We start from the raw sequence: 21,370 nt of genomic DNA, 5'->3' as shown, positions 1-21,370 counted from the left end.
ATTTCTCAAGTAGCAAAAAAGAGATTGTCTCAGTGTGGAGCGTGCCAGTTCGTAAGGTGAGAGGCATCGTGGTTTCAGAAATGCTGCCAGGTAAAGGGGTTCCCCGGATGGAGGTAACTCGTAACGGAGGTATCCGGCGCTTTGTAGATAATCCCAGTTGGCGTACCAGCTCTTCCAGGATAAAATTCCCACCGACACCAGAATCAATAAATGCTAGCGTCTGGAAGGAGCCTCCGGGATACTCTAAGGTTATAGGAACCGTACATTGAGGAGCAGCATTAATACAGCCTAGGGGAATCTCCTCACTTCTCCCTAGACTTGACCATTTCCCGGTCTCGCTGGACATTGACCCAAGAAATGACCCTTGGTACCGCAATAAAGACAGAGCCCCAGGGTGCGACGTCGTCTCTTTTCTTCCTCAGTCAGAGGCGCCCGTCCAAGCTGCATGGGTTCTTCCGAGGAGTTACCGGTAGCCGATGGTGTCTTGTGAGGTGCAGTCAGAGATCAGGAAAAGGAGGGTGCCAACGAAACTGGCCGATGAAGGACTCGGCCCTCCTTGGCTCGCTGTTGTAAACGTTGGTCAATCTTCCCTGCCAAATCTATTACCCCATTCAGGGTGAGAGGAACATCCCGAGCCATCAATTCGTCTTTGATACGCCCTGCGAGTCCTTCCAGGAAAATACCTCGCAAGCAGTCATCCTGCCAGCCGAGTTCCATAGCCAGAGTGCGGAATTCGATGGCGTACTCCGCCAGAGAACGGGGCCCTTGTCTTAGCTGCAGGATCTCAGTGGTAGCGGTAGTCGTACGAGCTGGTTCATCAAAAGTTTGTTTGAAATGAGTCACAAAATCCTGTAAATTATGAAGCATGGCGTCTTGCTTCTCCCACATGGGTGAGGCCCAAAGCATGGCCTTCCCATCGAGCAGCGACAAAATATATGCCACCTTGACGGCATCAGAGGGGAACTGCCCTGGTAACAAGGTGAAGCGGATGAAGCATTGATTCAGAAACGCCCTGCATGATTTGGCATCCCCGGAGTAACGTGTGGGCGCCGGAAGTTGAGTCTGCACGGGAGTCGGAGGCCCAGGCGGAGGTGGGGGTTGTACCACCTGTGGAGGATTAGCGTCCAATCGGTTGGCTAGAAGATCCACTGTAGCTGCCAAGACCTCCAGGCATTGCTGTTGTTGCTGGATTCTTTGGGCCATACCGGGAATGGCCTGCATGGGAGAGGAGTCCGCCGAGTCCATGGCCTTTGCAAACTGTTATGGAGAGAGTCAATAGTGGACCCTTGGGCCCGGCTGATTATAGACAAAGTCCAACAGTTGTTAATGAGCCGGGAGGCGGACCCTAGCTGGAGCGGACTGGTGAAGTCTTTGCCCTGGAAACTCGAGACCCCCCAGGAGAAGCCCATAGGGGTCCGAGTCACTGGGACTTAGGAGAATCGTGAAGAAGTCCGAGGGTCGTGGCTGGCTGAAGACAAGGAGAATCGTGAAGAAGTCCGAAGGTCGTGGCTGGCTGAAGACAAGGAGAATCGTGAAGAAGTCCGAGGGTCGTGGCTGGCTGAAGACAAGGAGAGTCGTGAAGAAGTCCGAGGGTCGTGGCTGGCTGAAGACAAGGTAAACCTGGAACCGGAGCTGGAGTCAAGGCTTGTTCGGAATGAGCAGGAACCAGAGCTGGAAGCAAGGCACGGCTGGAACAAGCAGGAACCAGAGCTTGAAGCAACTAAGCACTCAAAGGAGCGACCTCGTTGCAAAGGCAAGGTAGGAGAGTCAGACGCTGGTTTAAATAGCCAGCCGGCGTCTGACGTCAGGAACGGGGCGGTTCAGCACTTCCGGGTGCTGGACCTTTAAGAGCCGTCTCCTCGTGCGCGCGCGTTCCCAGGCAAGGGGAGGAGTCAGATTCGGCCTTCGGCGGCATCTCCACGTGGAGGGAGCCGCCGCCACGCGGCCGTGCAGGCCCCAGGAGCAGCGGATCGTGGCGGGCCCAGGAGAGACGGTGGAGAGGTAAGGACCCGGTCGCTAGCCTAGCGACCGGGACCGCAACATCAGGGCTCTGTCTCTTCTCTCTCTATACTAATTCCCCTGGTGCTCTGATTTCCTCCAGAAATCCAGTTCCAAATCTCAGCCTGCCTAAATGTCCAATTGCCACCTTCAACTCAACATAGCTAAGACAGAGCTCTTAATCTTTCCCCCCAAACCTACTCCCCTTCTTCCCCCATTCTCTGTTTCCATGGATAACATTATCATTCTCCCAGTCCCTTCAGCCTGAAACAGCTGGGCCATCTCAGACTCCTCTTTCCTTCTCTACACATATCCAAAACACTGCTAAAATGTGTCATTTCTTTCTCTACATCACAAAAATCTCTCTCTTCCTTTCTGAACACATTAACAGAACCCTTATCTAGTCTCTCATCACTTCCCGCTTAGATCACTACAACCTGCTCCTCACAAGTCTTCCAGAGCGCCATCTCTCTCCACTGCAATCTATCCAAAATTCAGCCGTAGAAAATGTCTTTTACCAATAACGCTACACCCATATAATTCCACTTCTCAAGTCACTGCATTGACTCCCTATTGATTTCTGCATAGAATTCAAACTGCTCATGCTCCTAAAAGATCCTTCACCCTGCAGCATCTCTGTACCTCTTCTCTATACCCCTCCTCATGAACTCTTCTCATAGGGCAAGTCACTCTTATCTATGCCCTCCTCCTCCACTGCCAACTCCTAACTCTATGCTTTCCACCTTACTGCACCATGTGCTTAGAGTACGCTTCATACTCCCTCTCTGACATCATACTCCCTCTCTGACCTTATTCAAATTCAGTCTAAAAATCCACCTTTTGAGGTTGCTTTTAAATCTTAACCACTGATTACCCCTCTCACAACTTTATTGATTTTAACCATTTTCTTAATAAATGAAATTTCCAAAGCCCATTTTGCTCTGTCTTGATTAGATTGTAAACTGTAGTGAGCAGGGACTTTTTTATTTGTATTTGTATAGTCCTGCATACATTGAGTAGTGCTAAAGGAGTAATTAGTAGTAGTAGTAATAGTAGTAGTAGAAATAGTAGTAGTATGTGTGAATGCTCTAAAACTTAGATCATATACAATGTTAATCTGCATGTTGTCCTCAATTAAGAAAATTGTTTACAGCAAATATATTACATAGCAAAAACAGTTTATATGCAAAACAACAAACAACAAAAGTAATCATGTTAAAAAAATTTGAAAAGAATAAAAATTTCTTATAACTAAATAGAGCAAAATATAACAAAAATTCTATAAAAGAACCACAAATAAGAACATAAGAAATTGCCATGCTGGGTCAGACCAAGGGTCCATCAAGCGCAGCATCCTGTTTCCAACAGAGGCCAAAACCAGGCCACAAGAACCTGGCAATTACCCAAACACTAAGAAGATCCTATGCTACTGATGCAATTAATAGCAGTGGCTATTCCCTAAGTAAAATTGATTAATAGCCATTAATGGACTTCTCCTCCAAGAACTTATCCAAACCTTTTTTGAACCCAGCTACACTAACTGCACTAACCACATCCTCTGGCAACAAATTCCAGAGCTTTATTGTGCGTTGAGTGAAAAAGAATTTTCTCCGATTAGTCTTAAATGTGCTACTTGCTAACTTCATGGAATGCCCCCTAGTCCTTCTATTATTCAAAAGTGAAAATAACAGAGTCACATCTACTCGTTCAAGACCTCTCATGATCTTAAGACCTCTATCATATCCCCCCTCAGCCGTCTCTTCTCCAAGCTGACCAGCCCTAACCTCTTCAGCCTTTCCTCATAGGGAAGCTGTTCCATCCCCTTTATCATTTTGGTTGCCCTTCTCTGTACCTTCTCCATCGCAACTATATCTTTTTTGAGATGTGGCGACCAGAATTGTACACAGTATTCAAGGTGTGGTCTCACCATGGAGCGATATAGAGGCATTATGTCATTTTCCGTTCTATTAACCATTCCCTTCCTAATAATTCCTAACACTCTATTTGCTTTTTTGACTGCTGCAGTACACTGAGCTGACGATTTTAAAGTACTATCCACTATGATGCCTAGATCTTTTTCCTGGGTGGTAGCTCCTAATATGGAACCTAACATCGTGTAACTACAGCAAGGGTTATTTTCTCGGAGATAAAACAAAAATAATGAGACCAATGAACATTACAAATATAATTGATGTATGTGATTAAATAACCAAGAGGTACATATTCAGAAGATATGTAGCTTGGCTAGTGAAATCACCTAGCTATCATAAAGTTAGCTGTATAAGTCTATCCAGCTAACCTTAGGACAGGTCTACTGGATAACCACACTTAGGGGCAGATTTTAAAACCTGTGCACGCAGCCTACATTTGTGCATGCTACCCGGCGCACACAAATGTACCCCGATTTTATAACATGCGTGCGCAGCCGCGCGCATGTTATAAAATCCGGGGTCGGCGCACACAAGGGAATGCATACTAGTGCACCTTGCGCGCGCCAAGCCCTAGGGGAGCCCCAATGGTTTTCCCCGTTCCCTTTGAGGCCGCTCCGAAATGCTGAATTGTGCTTTTTCTCTGTGGACAGTGTTTATTTCTATTATATCACGTCAAGTGACCTGTACACAAGGGTAGTTAACTACAGCATATAGATTAGATCCAGCCTATCCAGGGCCCCACCCCCAGCTTTTCTTCACCCCACCTACTTCCAACATGATCACTATTGTCTCTAGCCCACAGATGCTCTGACCCATCAGCAGCAACAGCCCGCCATCATGCATTTCATTTTGAGCCATTGCTGACGATGTCAGGTCAGAGCATTAGATGGGCTGCTGGAGGACAGCAGCAGCAGCATCATGGGCAGTGTGGGTGGCAACGTGATTTCATCTTCAATTGGCACCTTTGATTTGCTGCAGGCTCCAATCATAGAAATTAGCTCTCTCAGCTGTCCTTGTCCTCACTTCCCAGCAGATGTTTCATTAATGGCTCAGTGAGCACCAACATTTGTTAAATCAGTACATGCAGGGGGAGGGGGGGTTGCTGCTGCCGTTGGTGTTGCTTTGATACTATCACTGGGCCTTGCCACTGTTGGTGCTGCTTGTGAAATGTTTCCCACTTTTGGTGAATTTTTGGTCCTCTTACTGTAGCCTTGAAGTATTTTTGCCATTGATAGTGCTGCTTGGGATATTTTGGCTGCTGTTGGAGCTGCTTTGGCCTTCTATCTGTACCTTGAGGTATTTTTGTCCCTGTTTGCTGCTTGGGGTATTTTTGCCTCTATTGATGGTGTTTTACTCCTCTCATTGTGCATTGGCTTATTCTGGTACCTCCCCCTCCCCCACTTGAGGCTCTCCTAGATGGGACCTCCCTGCTCAAGGAACTCCAAGGGAGACCCCCCCCCCTCCCAACCACCACCACCCCCTCAAACACACTCCAGCCTCTGGTGCAGATGCGAGCCAGTAATGTGGCCCCAATTAAAACAAAAAGTTTGCCCACACCTGCCTTAGCAGATAAAGATGTTGATGAATTACTTCTGTTTTTCAGTGATTTACAGAATGGCATTGCTAGCTGTAAGACAACGAGCATTCCCTTCAGTCCCGTGCTTTTCTGCCTAACCTTCCTCACCCAAACCTTGGTATGAAAACTCCTCTGTACAGTTCCAGCACTCACGGTGGGGTGACATGGTCTGTAGGTTAGGTGTTCGGAATGATTTCATTGTAGCTGGCCCCTCTCCTCCTGTGGTCAAGACTTGCACTTCCAGTCTGTAAAGCATTGATGGCCTTAGGTTGGTCACTGTCAGCACATAATGATCCTACATGAAGTTTGGGAAGAAAACAAGCACTTGATTTAGGTTTACTAGAAAAACATAATATATTTGAACATCCTAACAATGCAATCCTGTTGAACATTTTAAAACTGCCAAGCTTTAACTATAGATTTTGTTTTCCCCTTATGCTTCCAATTACTATTCTAATCCCTGGTTTACATTTTTATGACCTAACCGAAGAGCTTTCGATACTTGGCAACTGAAGCTGTAGTCAGTTCTCATGAGATCATTTTATTTTTGTCTAAAAACTGAACTTTAAGATGTCTCTGAAGATTTTACTCCAACTGGAGCTGGCTCATCGGTTTCTAAAAAATAAAATATTAATAAGTCATATTTACAGAATGTGCTTCCAAAAATAATACAACTCTGTTTAACTAAAGAGGAATTTTGACCCATCAGAGTAAAAGCCTCTGCTGTATAGTTTACCAAACAGTCTAAATATATTTTCTTGACAGAAACTTTGCTCATAGAGTACATGCAATTTCATCTCTGTTGTGCAGATACTGAAATCTTTTGAGAGGCAGATGCCAATTATCATTAATTAACGCCACCAGCATAATCCACTTATGCTAAATAAGTTCTTGTACAGAATTATTTTGAGGTGAAGTTCAGTCCTTTAGAGGAAGTGGGAGACTATGAAAATACATGGTAATATATGCATTGACTATTGTAATTCTCTATGTAGCAGCATCTCACAAAATAACTTCAAATGCATCTAACTTCTACAGAATATGGTTGCTAGAATTCAGATGGGGCCAAGGCAACTGACCACATAAGGACAATCCTGAATAAGTTACACTGATTTCTAGTCAAACATGGGATACAATTCAATGCCTAGTCTTCAAATGCATGAACCAATTTATCCTTGAATAACTCTCCCAGCTTCTTTTCTCTTACATCCCCACAAGAGAACATTGATCCTCTCAAACTGCCCTCCTATCCACCCCTCCTCTGGCATCTACTAAATTAACTAGTACAAGACTTTACACATTCAGCTGCTATGCCCCAAATCTATGGAACAAGTTACTCCTACACCTTCAAACAGATTACCTTACCTTCAGGAAGACAGTCAAAGCTTGGCTATTGGTCAGACATTCCCCTAGACCTCATGACAGAGACCTCTCTTCTTCCACTAGGCTACCAGAATTCCTATTCACCAAGGAAACCCATAATTCACCAATGTTCTGCATCTTCCTATATGGACCCACTTATATTGTTATGGTTTCGAGGTGTTTGAGTGGATTCTTGACCACGCCCAAGGGGAGGAGCCCCGTGGGGAGCCACAATACTGGGCTAGACTCAGGACGCACAAACACAGAGTTTTGTCTTTTATTGTACAGCTTGTATATACCACCAGAGGTGGCAGTAGTGAGTTGATCCAGAGGTAGCAGTCCAGGAAACTTCGGCAGAGGGTACCCGTCTCACCAAGATGGTATGGGGATAACCTGGTGTAGGTCTCCCAGCATGGCAGAGCTGTAGATGAGACAGACTGAGAATTAGATTAGATGGTAGCTGTAAGGTAGATGATTCCACCAGGCAGAATTTGATGGTAACAGGCACCGAGGCAGGGAGAGCACGCCCTCGAGGAGCGAGTACCTGATCCCAGTAAGGCACCTGAAAGAAAGCAGAGGGCCACCAAGGAGCAGGTACCCAGGTTAGAGTATACCCCAAAGGGCAGAGAGGGCTTCCAGTGGCAGCAAGGAAGTGGTAGAGTAGCTTAGACCGGATGAGTCCAATCCTTGCTAACTCAATGAGCTAGCAAACAAGCGTAGGCTAAATACCCGGATGGCATGATGTCACTCGAGGGGGACACCCCCGAGGTTCCCACCATGACGTGGATAAAGACGTGGGTGGCATGCGCACGCGCACCCTAGGAGGCCCTTAGGAGAAACATAGCGTAAGGCTTTGCCATAGCCGTTCTGGGGACGCCGGAGAACGTGGCTTGCAGACGCGGCGGCAGCCATCTTCCCAGGGCTAGCAGGGAGAGCAGAGAAAAAGGTGAGGTACAAGGGTCGAAGCCTTCTGAGACCAACGGACACAACAGTACACCCCTTCAAAGGGCCCCCTCCAGACCTCCTACCTGGTCTTGGTTTCTGAGGATGCATTCTGTGGTATTGCTGAAGCATCTCTTTATCCATGATATTTGCCAAAGGTTCCGAAGAGTTTTCTTCAGGTCCATAACCCTCCCATGACAGGAGGTATTCCCATACTCTGCCTCTCTTTCTCACATCAAGGATAGCGTCTACTTTGTATTTGATTTCTTCTGCATCAACAGGTGTAGGTTCAGGTGTCTTAGTTGAGAACTCACTAAGGACTAGCGGTTTCAGTAGTGAGACATGGAACGCATTATGAATCTTCAATGCTGGTGGAAGTTTCAGACTGTACGTAAGAGTACCTAGTCATTGGAGAATGGGAAAGGGTCAGACGTAGCGTGGAGCAAAACAAGCTGATGGTAGCTTGAGTCTTAGATGTTTTGTAGACAGCCAAACTTTGTCACCAGGCTGGAATTCTGGAGCCTTGCAGTGATGAGCATCATAGCCTTTCTTTGCTCGTTGTCCTGCTCTATGGATCATCTCTTTGGTTTTAGACCATAGTTGTTGGATATCTTTGGCAGTAGATTGAGCTGCCTGGGATGACACTGAAAGTGGAAGTGGTAAGGGCGGTGCTAGTAGTCATCCATAGACCACTTCAAATGGTGTTGATCCAGTTGATGTTGCTGGATGAGAGTTGATGGCGAATTCAGCCCAGGGCAACAGTTCAGCCCAGTCATTTTGACGAGTTCCTACATAGGCACAAATGAACTGCTTGAGTGCCCTATTCATTCTCTCTGTTTGCCCGTTAGACTGAGGATGGTATGCAGAGGTGAAGTCGAGAGAGATATCAAACTTCTTGCACAGTGTTTTCCAGAACTTAGCTGTGAATTGGGTTCCTCTGTCAAAGACGATGTGCTTTGGCATGCCATGTAGGTGAAATATGTGGGTGATGAAAAGCTTTGCAAGCTCCATGGCTGAGGGCAAGCCAGGGAAAGTCACGAAGTGAGCAATCTTCAAGAAACCATACATTGTTACCAAGATGTTTTTTTTACCTCCTGAGAGTGGTAAGTCTACCACAAAGTCTGTAGCGATGTGTGTCCAGGGCTCATCTGGCACTGGCAAGGGTTGGAGAAGGCCCCAAGGATCACCAGGCAGCGGTTTCTGCCTGGCACAATTGGAACAAGAAGCAACGTAGGAGAACATGTCTTCCTTCATGGTAGGCCACCAGTATTACTTCTGTAGTTTTGCCAGAGTTCTGCATTGACCAGGGTGTCCAGCCAGTTTGGAATCATGAGCCCATGCTAACAGCTTTTTCCTTAGGTTCTTGGGTACAACGGTCTTACCCACAGGTACTGGGTAAGTAGCTGACAAGATAACTCTTTTCGGGTCGATGATATGTTGGGGTTCATCAGGTACATTCTCAGAGAGAAATGAGCGAGATAGGGCATCCTGCCTGCCTATGGTTTAGGCGCTGTGCATGGCGGAGGTTCTCCAGATTTTTATGATCTGTAAAAACTGTGATCTGATGTGCACCTTCAAACCAGGGGCGCCACTCCTCGAATGTCATCTTTATTGCCAGGAGTTCTTTATTCCCTATGCCGTAGTTCTTCTCTGCTGGCGAGAAGTGACGGGAGAAAAATGAGCATGGGTGTAAGGTCTTAGAGTCACCGGCCTGGCTTAGCACGGCCCCCTATGCCTACGTCTGAGGCATCAACCTCAACGATGAAGGGCCTGGTTGGATCCAGATGTCGGAGGCATGGCGTGCTCGAGAAGGCGTCTTTCAGTTTCTGGAAAGCTGTTACTGCCTCTGTAGACCAATTGGCAATGTTGGCATCTTTCTTAGTCATTGCTGTAAGCGGAATAGTTAGTGAGGAATAGTTCTTGATGAATGTTCTGTAGTAGTTGGTAAATCCAAGAAATCGTCTAAGAGCCTTTAGACCTGTGGGTTGTGTCCATTTCTGAATGCTCTCCAGCTTCTGTGGGTCTATCTGGAAACCTTGGTTGGAAAAAATGTACCCTAAGAAAGGTACTGATTCCTTGTGGAACTCGCATTTTGACAACTTGGCTCATAGACGGTTCTCGCGGAGTCTTAGCAGTACTCTTTTGACATCTTCCAGATGAGTGTTCAAGTCCTGGGAAAATATCAAGATGTCATCCAAATACACGACAACACATTTGTAGAGTAGATCATGCAGAATGTCATTCATCATGGTTTGGAAGACAGCTGGGGCTTTGCACAAGCCGAAGGACATCTCTAGATATTGAAAGTGCCCATCCTGTGTATTGAAGGCTGTCTTCCATTCATCGTCAACGTGAATGCGAATGATTGTAGGATCCCTTGAGGTCAAGCTTGGAGAATATCTTGGCTCCCTGTAGTTTATCAAATAGCTCTGAGATGAGTGGTAAGGGATAGTGGTTTTTCACAGTGATCTCATTTAGACCTCTGTAGTCAATGCATGGACGCAGCGTCCCATCTTTCTTCCCCACAAAGAAGAAGCCTGCGCCGGCAGGAGACTTGGAGGGTCTTATGAAGCCTTTCTGAAGATTCTCCTGTATGTACTCGGACATAGCTTTATTTTCTACCATGGAGAGAGGATAAACCCTGCCTTTAGGTGGTTCAGTGTTAGGCTTCAAGTTGATGGTGCAGTCATAGGATCTGTGTGGAGGGAGTACTTCTTCGGCTTATTTGGAAAATACATCTTGAAAAGATGCATACTGAGGCAGCAACCCAGGCATCAATGGGGCAGTTGGCATGCAGGGTATAGGAGAGACCTCCATCAGACATTTACCATGGCAATCTGGACCCCAACGTGGAAGTTCCAGAGTGGCCCAATTGAATTGAGGCATAAACTGCTGCAGCCACGGTAACCCCAATACTATAGGGTGCATGGCCTTCTCTAGGACAAAGGAGATAGTCTCTGAATGGAGAGCACCGGTCCGTGAACTCATGGGTTTGGTGAGCTGGGTTACTTCACCCAGTAAGGGCTCCCCATGAATTGAAGACGGAAGTAGTGGAGTCGTCATGGCAGTGGTGGGGATCCGTAAGTGCTCCACTAATCGTTTCAAAATAAAATTGCCTCCTGCCCCTGAGTCCACTAGGGCAAGAGTCTGGTATTCTAAGAGTCCGCAGATCAAGGATACAGGAGGAGAGGGTGCAGTTAAACCTAAGAAGAGTCCTCCCGCAGGACTTAGGTCTGCCAGTTTCCCGGACATATAGGGCATGTTTGTACAGCATGGCCAGCTTGTCCACAATACATACATAGGCCCAACCTCTTCTGCGTTCTTCTCTCTTTTGACGTCAGGTGACTGCGGCCTAATTGCATAGGTTCTTCTTCACCAGCAACTGGACCCGAGGAAACAGGCCTGGGTGTAGTCTTAACTCGAGTTTCACCCGGAAGGGTTCTTCTGGGAGTCTTGGTCTCTTGAACCTTGTCATGAAGTCGACGATCAATACTTGTTGCCTACTTCACCAGTTCAGCCAAGGTCTCAGGTAGATGGATAGATGGATACATGCATACAAGAAGATTTATTTATTCATAAACATTTGATATTCTCTTTTCCTAAGATTGTCTCAAAGCGGATTAGATTGAAAATTAAAATTACAACTACATTTGTCACAGTTTAAAATCAGTACAGGAACATTGATTACAAAGGAAGGACAGTACAGGAACATTGATTACAAAGGAAGGACATTTAAACAGACATTTAAACAGAGCCACCAGCTCGTCTTTCAAATGAGAGTTCAATCCCTCAAAGAAGAGGGTCCTCAGGCATTTTGGATCCCAATGTAATTCAGACACCAGTGTCTTGAACTCTATGGCGAAGTCTGATAAAGGTTTACTACCTTGCTTCAGGTGAACCAACGAAGATCCTGCAGTAGTATGCCGGGCAGGGTCATCAAAAACTGATCTGAACAGTTCAAGGAACCCGACAAGATCATCGCGCTCCCACAGCGTAAAGGCCCAAGCCAACGCTCTTCCGTCCAGATAAGACAAGATATAGGTGGTCTTAGCATAGGCTGTAGGAAAATGATTAGGTTGCAGGGAAAAGTGCATGCAACATTGGTTGATAAATCCCCTACATTTCCAAACTTCCCCTGAGAGGCGAGTTGGAGCAGATACAGGAACGCTGGTCTTGACCAATACTTCTTTACCTGTGGTGGTTGGTGAGTTCATCTGTGTGCAGCTGGTTAAATGCACAGTCAAATTCTCCAGTGCATTCTATTGTTTGGAGATTCGTTGGGCCAAGCCTGGAATGGCCTGCAATGCGGTGAGCTGAGCTGAATCCATGGAGTTAGCAATCTGTTATGGTTTTGAGGTGTTTGAGTGGATTCTTTGGTACTGTGGGAAATGACCATGCCCACAGGGAGGAGCCCCGTGGGGAGCCACAGTACTGAGCTAGATTCAGGATGCACAAACACAGAGTTTTGTCTTTTATTGTACAGCTTGTATATACCACCAGAGGTGGCAGTAGTGAGTTGATCCAGAGGTAGCAGTCCAAGAACCCTCGGCAGAGGTAACCCGTCTCACCAAGATGGTATAGGGATATCCTGGTGTAGGTCTCCCAGCACGGCAGAGCTGTAGATGAGACAGACTGAGAATTAGTCTGTCTCATCTCATGGTAGCTGTAAGGTAGATGATTCCACCAGGCAGAATTTGATGGTAACAGGCACCGAGGCAGGGAGAGCAGGCCCTCTAGGAGCGAGTACCTGATCCCAGTAAGGCACCTGAAAGAAAGCAGAGGGCCACCGAGGAGCGAGTACCCAGGTTAGGGTATACCCCGAAGGGCAGAGAGGGCTTCCAGCGGCAGCAAGGAAGCAGCAGAGTAGCTTAGACCGGACGAGTCCAATCCTTGCTAACTCAACGAGTTAGCAAACAAGCGTAGGCTAAATACCCGGATGGTGTGATGTCACTCAAGGGGGACGCCCCCAAGGTTCCCGCCATGACGTGGATAAAGACGTGGGTGGCGTGCGCGCGCGCACCCTAGGAGGAGAAACATGGCGTGAGGCTTTGCCATAGCCATTCCGGGGACGCTGGAGAACATGGCTTGCAGATGCGGCAGCAGCCATTTTACCAAGGCTAGTGGGGAGAGCAGAGGAAAAGGCGAGGCACATGGGTTGAAGCCTTCTGAGACAGACAAACGCAACAATAATCTAGCTTGTACCCTTTTCATATCTGTTTAAATGTCCTTCCTTTGTAATCAATGTTCCAGTACTGATTTTTAACTGTGACAACTGTAGTTGTAATTTTTATTTTCAATCTAATCTGCTTTGAGACAATCTTAGGAAAAGAGAATATCAAATGTTTATGAATAAATAAATCTTCTTGTATGCATGTATCCATCCATCCATCTATCTGTCCATCTATCTATGTCAGGACTGTTGAAGTACTTCCATGGCTCCAAAATGGTCAGAAGCTGGTACTGGAGCATGGCCTGTCCCATTGAAGGAAAGTGCAATGTTCATGGAGAGCAGGTTGATGGAGGTAAACCCTGCCAATTCTCTTTTCATACTATCTAATCCCACCAGCTATGAGTGAAGAAGTGCTCTTCTACAGAAACCATCTGCTTCTTTTGACTCACTATGGTTGGTTTTGACTGTACTAGAAGATGATGTATTTCAATGTTCTCAGGATATTGCAGCTTTACCTGGGATACTTGCAAATACAGGTTGAGAAACAAGAACTTCTTAATGAACATTCTGGGGAGATTACAGCTTTAGAGGAACATTTTGAGGTGTTGCAGGCATATCCATGATATAGAGCAAGGCTACTATCCCTTGTATGCAGGAGCAGTTGAAAAATAGTGCAAGTCATTTAAATTTGCACTTTTTATATTTCATTAAACTTGCCTCCCAGAAATACATTCAAGAGCTATCTCTCAGAAGCTCTTAAGATCACATAGGAAGCCATCTCTATAGTTTACAAAATTAAAAAATAAGTGGACATTAAAGAGACTGATGATTAGAGTGGGGATACTGAAGACATTGAAGCACCAAGGTGCTTAGAATTGGACCCCTACATGAAGGCTTCTTTATACTAATGTATGTATGTTGCTCATATAATAATAAGAGGAAGAAGATAGATTCTAATATGATCTATATATGAAATATATTACCTACCAGCTTAAAAGAGAACTATATCACTGGCAGGAGATTTTAGAAGGTCATCTTTCTGTGAATGGTCTGGATCTCACCAGAGAAGAGACAGCTGAGGGTGGATATGATAGAGGTCTTTAAGATCATGAGAGGTCTTGAACGTGTAGATGTGACTTGGTTATTTACACTTTCGAATAATAGAAGGACTAGGGGGTATTCCATGAAGTTAGCAAGTAGCACATTTAAGACTTATCGGAGAAAATTCTTTTTCACTCAATGCACAATAAAGCTCTGGAATTTGTTGCCAGAGGATGTGGTTAGTACATTTAGTGTAGCTGGGTTCAAAAAAGATTTGGATAAGTTCTTGGAGGAGAAGTCCATTAATGGCTATTAATTGAGTTTACTTAGGGAATAGCCACTGTTATTAATTGCATCAGTAGCATGGGATCTTCTTAGTGTTTGGGAAATTCCCAGGTTCTTGTGGCCTGGTTTGGCCTCTGTTGGAAACAGGATGCTGGGCTTGATGGACCCTTGGTCTGACCCAGCATGGCAATTTCTTATGTTCTTATGGATAGGCTCTATTACCAAAGAGGCCAAGAGAGCTATCCTGCTAGTGACGTTCATCTTTGAGCAAGCTAGAAATATGATCATGCATTTGTTTTTCCACGGTAGACAATTTTCTTTTCCGGGTCAAAGGATCTGGGTATTTCCAGATCTTATAAAAGCCTTACAAGATGGAAGGAAAAAAAATCTTGCCATGTGTCAAATGGTATTATCCATTTGATGCAGATATATTTCTTCATTTTCTTTCTAAATAACTGGTCAAATATCATAACAGATAAATATATATTATGACCCAGTTCAGCTGAGGTCTTTTTTCAATTCTAAACTTTCTTCTAAGGCAGAAGTGATGAATTTGAAGTCCATTTAGGTATACTACATAGTTGTTTATTCTTTTCAAGAGGTTTTCTTGTATTATATTATGTGCTGGTCAGTTGTGTTTAGTCGCCTTTTATATTTATTTTTTTCTCCTAAATAATGCCTGACTCTTGGTTTTTCTGGATCTCACTTGACAATGATTAGAATTGTGAGTATATATTATTTAGTTTTCTTTTAGTTATTGTTATTATTGATTATAAATCATTTATGTACTTTGCTAACAATTAAGATGTACTTAATTTGGCTATATCTTTGAATTTGTAAAATATTGAAAATAATATAATTTTTTAAAAATAGAATGCATTACTGCTCGGAGATAACATCACAATGCAGAACTTTATGAGGCATTCTCTCTCCAGTAAGAACATATAGACTTTTAAGCCACAGAGCAAATTGATTAGCTAGTAATCAAATAATTTACATTTGTTACATGCTTAACACCAAAATACTCCAAATGTATAACAGAAAAATTTATAAAAATAAAATTGCAACAGAAAAATTAAACAGACACTAACATCTAAAGATTAAGGCACGGCTCTTAGCTGGTTCAAGTCTTTCTTACACAACAGATTCTACAAAGTCAGAATCAATAATAAAGAATCACACCCAATCTGCGCCTCTCTGGGAGTCCCTCAAGGCTCATCCTTATCCCCCACCCTTTTCAACATTTATTTTATACCACTCTGCCAGCTCCTCTCCAAGCTAAAACTAACGCACTACATCTATGCAGACGATGTGCAAATATTCTTACCTATCACCGTTTCTCTACAAAATACTCTAGAATTCTGGAACATCTGCCTCCAATCCATCAACAAACTGCTCATGAGCCTCAGCTTAATTCTTAATACCAATAAGACTGAAATACTCCTCATCTCACAAGACGGTAAATATACTGTGGCGGATTTTAAAAGGCCTGCACGCCGGCGTGCCTATTTTGCATAGGCCGCTGGCGCGCGTAAAGCCCCGGGATGCGCGTAAGTCCTGGGGCTTTCGAAAAGGGGCGGGAGAGGGCGTGTCCGGGGGCGTTCCCGAAACGACATGGCGTTTCGGGGGCGGGCCCCGGCGTTTCAGGGGCGGGCCCGGGGGCATGGTGCCGGCCCGGGGGCGTAGTCGAGGCCTCCAGACCAGCCCCCAGGACCGGAGGACGGAGCGGGACTGCCGGCGACACGCGCAAAGTTAAGGGGGGGTTTTAGATAGGGCCGGGGGGGTGGGTTAGGTAGGGGAAGGGAGGGGAAGGTGGGGGGAGGGCGAAGAAAAGTTCCCTTGAGGTCGCTCCGAAATCGGAGCGGCCTCGGAGGGAACATGCAGCTCGCGCTGGGCTCGGCGCGCGCCGGTTGCACAAATGTGCACCCCCTTGCGCGCGCCGACCCCGGATTTTATAAGATACGTACGACTACGTGCGTATCTTATAAAATCCAGCGTACTTTTGTTCGCGCCTGGTGCGCGAACAAAAGTACGCGCTCGCGTATTTTTTAAAAATCTGCCCCACTATGTCCAACCTGCACCCCAGTCAACCATCCTTTTCCGCTCAAGTTCGAAACCTCAGAGTCATCTTAGACAATCAATGAAACCTAAAAAGATTCATTAATAATACCACCAAGGAAGGCTTCTTTAAATTGCAAACCCAAAACGGATCAGACCGCTCCTCCATTTCCAAGACTATCGTGCAGTTCTCCAGGCAATCATTTTCTCAAAAATTGACTACTGTAATTCTCTTCTACTCGGCCTCCCGATTAACTCCATTAAACCCTTACGAATGCTCCAAAACTCCTCAGCCAGGATTCTGACTAAGACCAACAAAAGAGAACATATTACACCCATCCTGAAGAACCTACCCTGGCTCCCAATTAAGTTTAGAATCACTTACAAAGTGTTGACTATCATACACAAATCCATTCACAACCTCATCCCACTGGACCTCAATATACCTTTTCGATTACACATACCATCCAGACCGGTAAGAACAACCTATAGAGATTCTCTCCTCGCTCCACCCATCAAAACCTCTCTAAACAAACGAGCTCTATCCACAGCGGGCCCTGCAGAATGGAACTCTTTACCTCCAGAAATCAGGCAAGAACAATGCCCGATCACTTTCAAAAAGAGACTCAAAACTTGGTTATTCGAGCAAGCATTTAATTAATGCCAACTAATTACTCTTACCTTACGTAACCATTCTTCAGACTCTCCACTAAATTACCGATCAGATTATATAGTAGATTAACACTCCAACTCTACATTCCTTCATCACAAATAAATGATCCATAGTCCATTTATTATATTAACCTATTTCACACCCAGAGCTATAGCCAAACTCTCAAAAGAATCGCAGTATTATTATTATTTTATACATTATGGTGTTATTACCCTGTTCACTCTTATCCTAGTTTTATTCCCCTGTTTTAATGTAATCGCATTCTTACATGTTTGTTATTGTTATTGTTATAATGTAAACCAAAATGATATGTAACTTTGCTACATGAATTGCGGTATATAAAAATGTCAACTAACTAACTAACTAACTAACTAAATAAATAAATAAATAAAAAATGAAAACAAGTATCTCTACCAACAGGAAGAAACTATTTTTATAGTTAAAGCCTGCCAGTAAAAATGCAGCCAAAAACTCTCTCTTCCCTATTCCTACAGAAAGGCTTGGGTGAAAAGCCATGCCTTTTTTTCTTTCCTGAATGTAATTATCTGCTTCCCTAAAATTCAAAGACAATTTATTCCAGAAAGTTGCCCCAACTGTTCTGAAAGCCCTGGAACAAGTTGATGCCAACCATGCCATTTTCTCAGTAGGTATTTATAAGGAAAATGTTTTAAAAATTAAGAAAAGCTCCTGCTAAGATCTAAGGCATGGGTGTCCAACTCCAGTCCTCGAGGGCCACAAACTGATCTGATTTTCAGAGTAACCCTAATGAATATGCATGAGATAGATTTGGATGCACTGCCTCAATTGTATGCAGATCCGTCTCATGTATGTTCATTAGAGATATCCTGAAAACCAGACCAGTTTGTGGCCCTCAAAGACTGGAGTTGGACAGCCCTGATCTAAGGGATCAAAGAGGCTTATTTGGTACTGATCCTTCACTTCTAAGGGCTCTGCATACAAGACACAAGATCTTAAAAATCCCAACTCAATTGGTAGCCAATGTTGTATTATTTTATGTACTTTCTCTTCAATATCATTTTTAGCTGCTTTAACAGATGTATCATAGAACAGAGTTCTAGTATCCGTATTGGTCCATGGGAAATTGGGAAAGAGATATGTTTTACCACACCAACATAAACGATGCTTAATATATGTGTTTGAGTTTACATATGTCTCTTCACCAGAGTTTGGAGATGGCTACATGTCCTTTGAAATAAAACACTGTGATATCCATTAATAGCAATAGCTACTAAACATATTTAAGTATTTCAGAACTGCAATGTGCCCGGCAATGAAAAGAATAACTTACTGATGGCAGTATTTGTGACTGGGAAATAATGCTGTTTGGCAAACTATTTTGCCTGCTCTCTGTTGTAACTTCTGCCCATGTGACCTGAAACCCCGTCATGGGCCGATGAAGATTTGCCTTGGACAGCTTCCATGAAAAGTGACCAGTAATATTGCCTTCATGTACAACAAAAGAGGCAGACAGGTTTTCTGGCTTAGCCAACACTTTGGAGGGAACAAGCACTGTGAACAGACAGAAAACCATTCAGATAAGCAGAACATACAACTTTGAGATAAAACATTTTCCCTTGTGAAGTCTATTCTACTTAGTCATCCCTTCTACAACTGGTTCAAAGGGAACTGGCCTGTGCAACTTATCTAATAACATCTTCTGTTTCTATAGAAAATGCTTGTAACAATTGTTAACTGCCTTTATAACAATGCACAGCAATATAAAGAGGAGAATGAAAGGATTTGTGGAATCTCTGGAGCATGAATTTTATAGCATGTATCGGAAACAATATTTACTGGATAAAATAAGATGCAATACTGTGGTACCTAGTTATTGCTGTATATGCTTACCAATAAATCTTTTGTAAGCGAAGAAAAGCTTTATGGCTTTTAGTATCCTTTAGTTATGTTATCATTCAAAAATGGTACTAAAATATCTGGCAGGCCTCAAACAAGTATTTCAGAAAAATAGCTTCATGGATAATCATTTTGTGGGTCTTGGCTGCTGATGGCCAATATATCCTTTTACATTAATATAAAATAGGTTTTCTTTAACTCTTATTTATAAATATAAAGATTGCTTGCTTTACAATACTCATACTGGTTTTAACTACGTAATTGTACAGAATTTATGCCCTGCACAGGAAAGGGGGAGGGTTCAGAGACCGGGAGGCAGGGGCAAGACTGGTGTTCTAGGCCCTAGAATACACAAGGATATAGCGCTAGGGATAAAAGAAGGTAAAAGCCTCACTGCTGAGGCAAAGAGGGCCCTGGGATGGAGCTCTATGTAAGGGGAAGGTCCATAGCTCTATTGCCCCACCCTTTTCCTCTACTTAAATAGGATGGGAGGGGGGGCACATAGTTGTTGTGCACCTCGTCCACGCCTGACCCATGCACAGGGCTGCTCACCTCGCTAGCTCCACTGCAGGTCATGGGTCGGCCTCCCCAGTGGCAGCCGCAAACTCCTCCAGGCTTCGGCGTCCTGCGACGGCGGTCGCTGGGCCTTCCACTGTGCACCAGGCCTCACGCCGGAGTTCAGCGTCTCCAGTGGAGATGGCCACGCCCATACGTGCGCGCGCGGACCGCCTGGCCTCTTGTAGGGCAAGGGGTGGGTCCTAGCGCCGCAGCGCGTCCTGATTGAACGTACAATATAAGGAAGTACCTGCCTGCACTTCCTTGCCTTGCTTGGCATTCGGGTCGGCACTGTAAGTGTACTAGTTTGCCTCCGCGTTCACAGTCTTGTTCCAGTCTTGTTCCAGTGTCCTACTGTTCCAGCCTTGTCCAGCGTCCTTCTGTTCCAGTGTCTGTCTGTCCTGTCTCCCCAGGTAGTACCCTCGGACTGTCTCTCTGGTACTGACCTCAGCCTGCTCCTTGACCATTCTGTTCGCTGCCTGGATCCTGATCTCTACCTGCCTTGTGATCTCGTCTGACCTCTGGAACCTGACCCCTGCTTCGTTGACTACTCCTCGGACTGATCCTCGGATTCTGATCCCGGCTGTCATTGACCACGACTTCCTGATTCTGGCTTTGTCCCTCGCCTTGTCATCGCCTACACTGTACTGGCCTTCCTTGCTCCTCCAGATCTACAGCCTAGAGTCCAACCGCGCTCCCTTGCTGTTCATGGGCATGCCTCTCTACTACCTCTCCAGGACACCCTGCGAGGCCCACCTAAGTCCAAGCGGCCCAGGTCCCTACGGGCTCCACCCAGGGGGACCTTGGGCTTCCAGTGGTGAAGCTCATCCTAGCCTCTGTCTTCTCCTCCTGTGCTCTGCCCCCTGGGGGCAGGTGCTTCCTGGTCCCTACCAGGGAGCCATTCTCCACTGCTCCAGGACAAGGGTCCACCTCCAAGCCAAGGTCATGGACTCGGCGGAGTCTCCCACCTCCAGGTCCCTACCGGGTTTGGCCACCACAGTCCAAGAATATTGCAGGGCTTTGGAATCGCTAGCCTCTTCGGTAGAAGAGCTTCGTTCCCAGCTGCGAGATACAGCTCTGGCCAATCCCATGGGCCTATTGGCCTCTATGCTACCCAAAGCATCGTTGGCGCTCCCTGCACCTCCTCGATACAATGGGGACCCACGCTCCTGTCGTGGCTTCCTCAATCAGTGCTTCATGCAATTGGTACTGCAACCCTCCTTGCTCCTGAGGGAAACCACTAAAGTGACCTTCATCCTTTCCCACCTGGAAGGGAAGGCTCTTGCATGGGCCTCGCCATTATGGGAATGCTCTGATCCCATGCTTTCTAAGCTATCCGAGTTTGTTGCTCTCTTCAAGCAGACCTTCGGAGACCCAGGCCACCAAGCTGTAGCCAGCCATAATCTACTCCACCTCCGTCAAGGGTCACGGACCCTGTCTGAGTATACGTTGGAGTTCAGGACCCTGGCTACTGAGCTCAGGTGGCAAGAAGATTGTCTGCAAGCCATCTTCCTAGATGGACTCTGCAGCGCTCTCAAAGATGAACTCTCTGTCCGTGAGACTCCCACATCTCTAGAGGACCTGATTTCCCTCACCAGGAAGATCAACCATCGTCTCCGGCAAAGGCGCCTAGAAGTAAAGGCTTTCCGCTCTCCTACACCACAACCCATGAGAGTTCAGAGTCCTCCAGCCAAGACTCCATCACCACCACCACCTCTTCCCATGGTAGAACCTATGGAGGTGAACCGTGGGCGACTGTCTCTGACCAAACGTCTCTGTCGGAGGACGGAGGGTCTTTGCCTTTACTGTGGTGCTTTCAGACATCTTCAGCAGTCCTGTCCGGTCCGTCCGGAAAACTGCAACACCTGAGCCCTGCAGGGGTCCCGAGCTTAAGCATTATTGCC

The 21,370-nt window shown here is 45.6% G+C and overlaps 1 protein-coding gene across 1 annotated transcript in view; it reads right to left on the bottom strand.

Moving 5' to 3' along the window:
• Positions 1–21,370, bottom strand: part of ANOS1 (anosmin 1) — a 464,829-nt gene that overhangs the window by 5,316 nt on the left and 438,143 nt on the right. The window contains exons 13-14 of the mRNA XM_029604378.1: positions 18,346–18,566; positions 5,659–5,800 (exon numbers count right to left, since the gene is read on the bottom strand). Coding sequence (XP_029460238.1) covers positions 5,659–5,800; positions 18,346–18,566 — 363 coding nt within the window. The remainder of the gene's footprint in view (positions 1–5,658; positions 5,801–18,345; positions 18,567–21,370) is intronic.

Source organism: Rhinatrema bivittatum, chromosome 5 (genome assembly GCF_901001135.1).
Source record: "Rhinatrema bivittatum chromosome 5, aRhiBiv1.1, whole genome shotgun sequence".
Classification (NCBI taxonomy): domain Eukaryota; kingdom Metazoa; phylum Chordata; class Amphibia; order Gymnophiona; family Rhinatrematidae; genus Rhinatrema; species Rhinatrema bivittatum.
The sequence above is the reverse complement of the archived record's forward strand: the minus strand, read 5'-3'. Positions and strand labels throughout refer to the sequence as shown.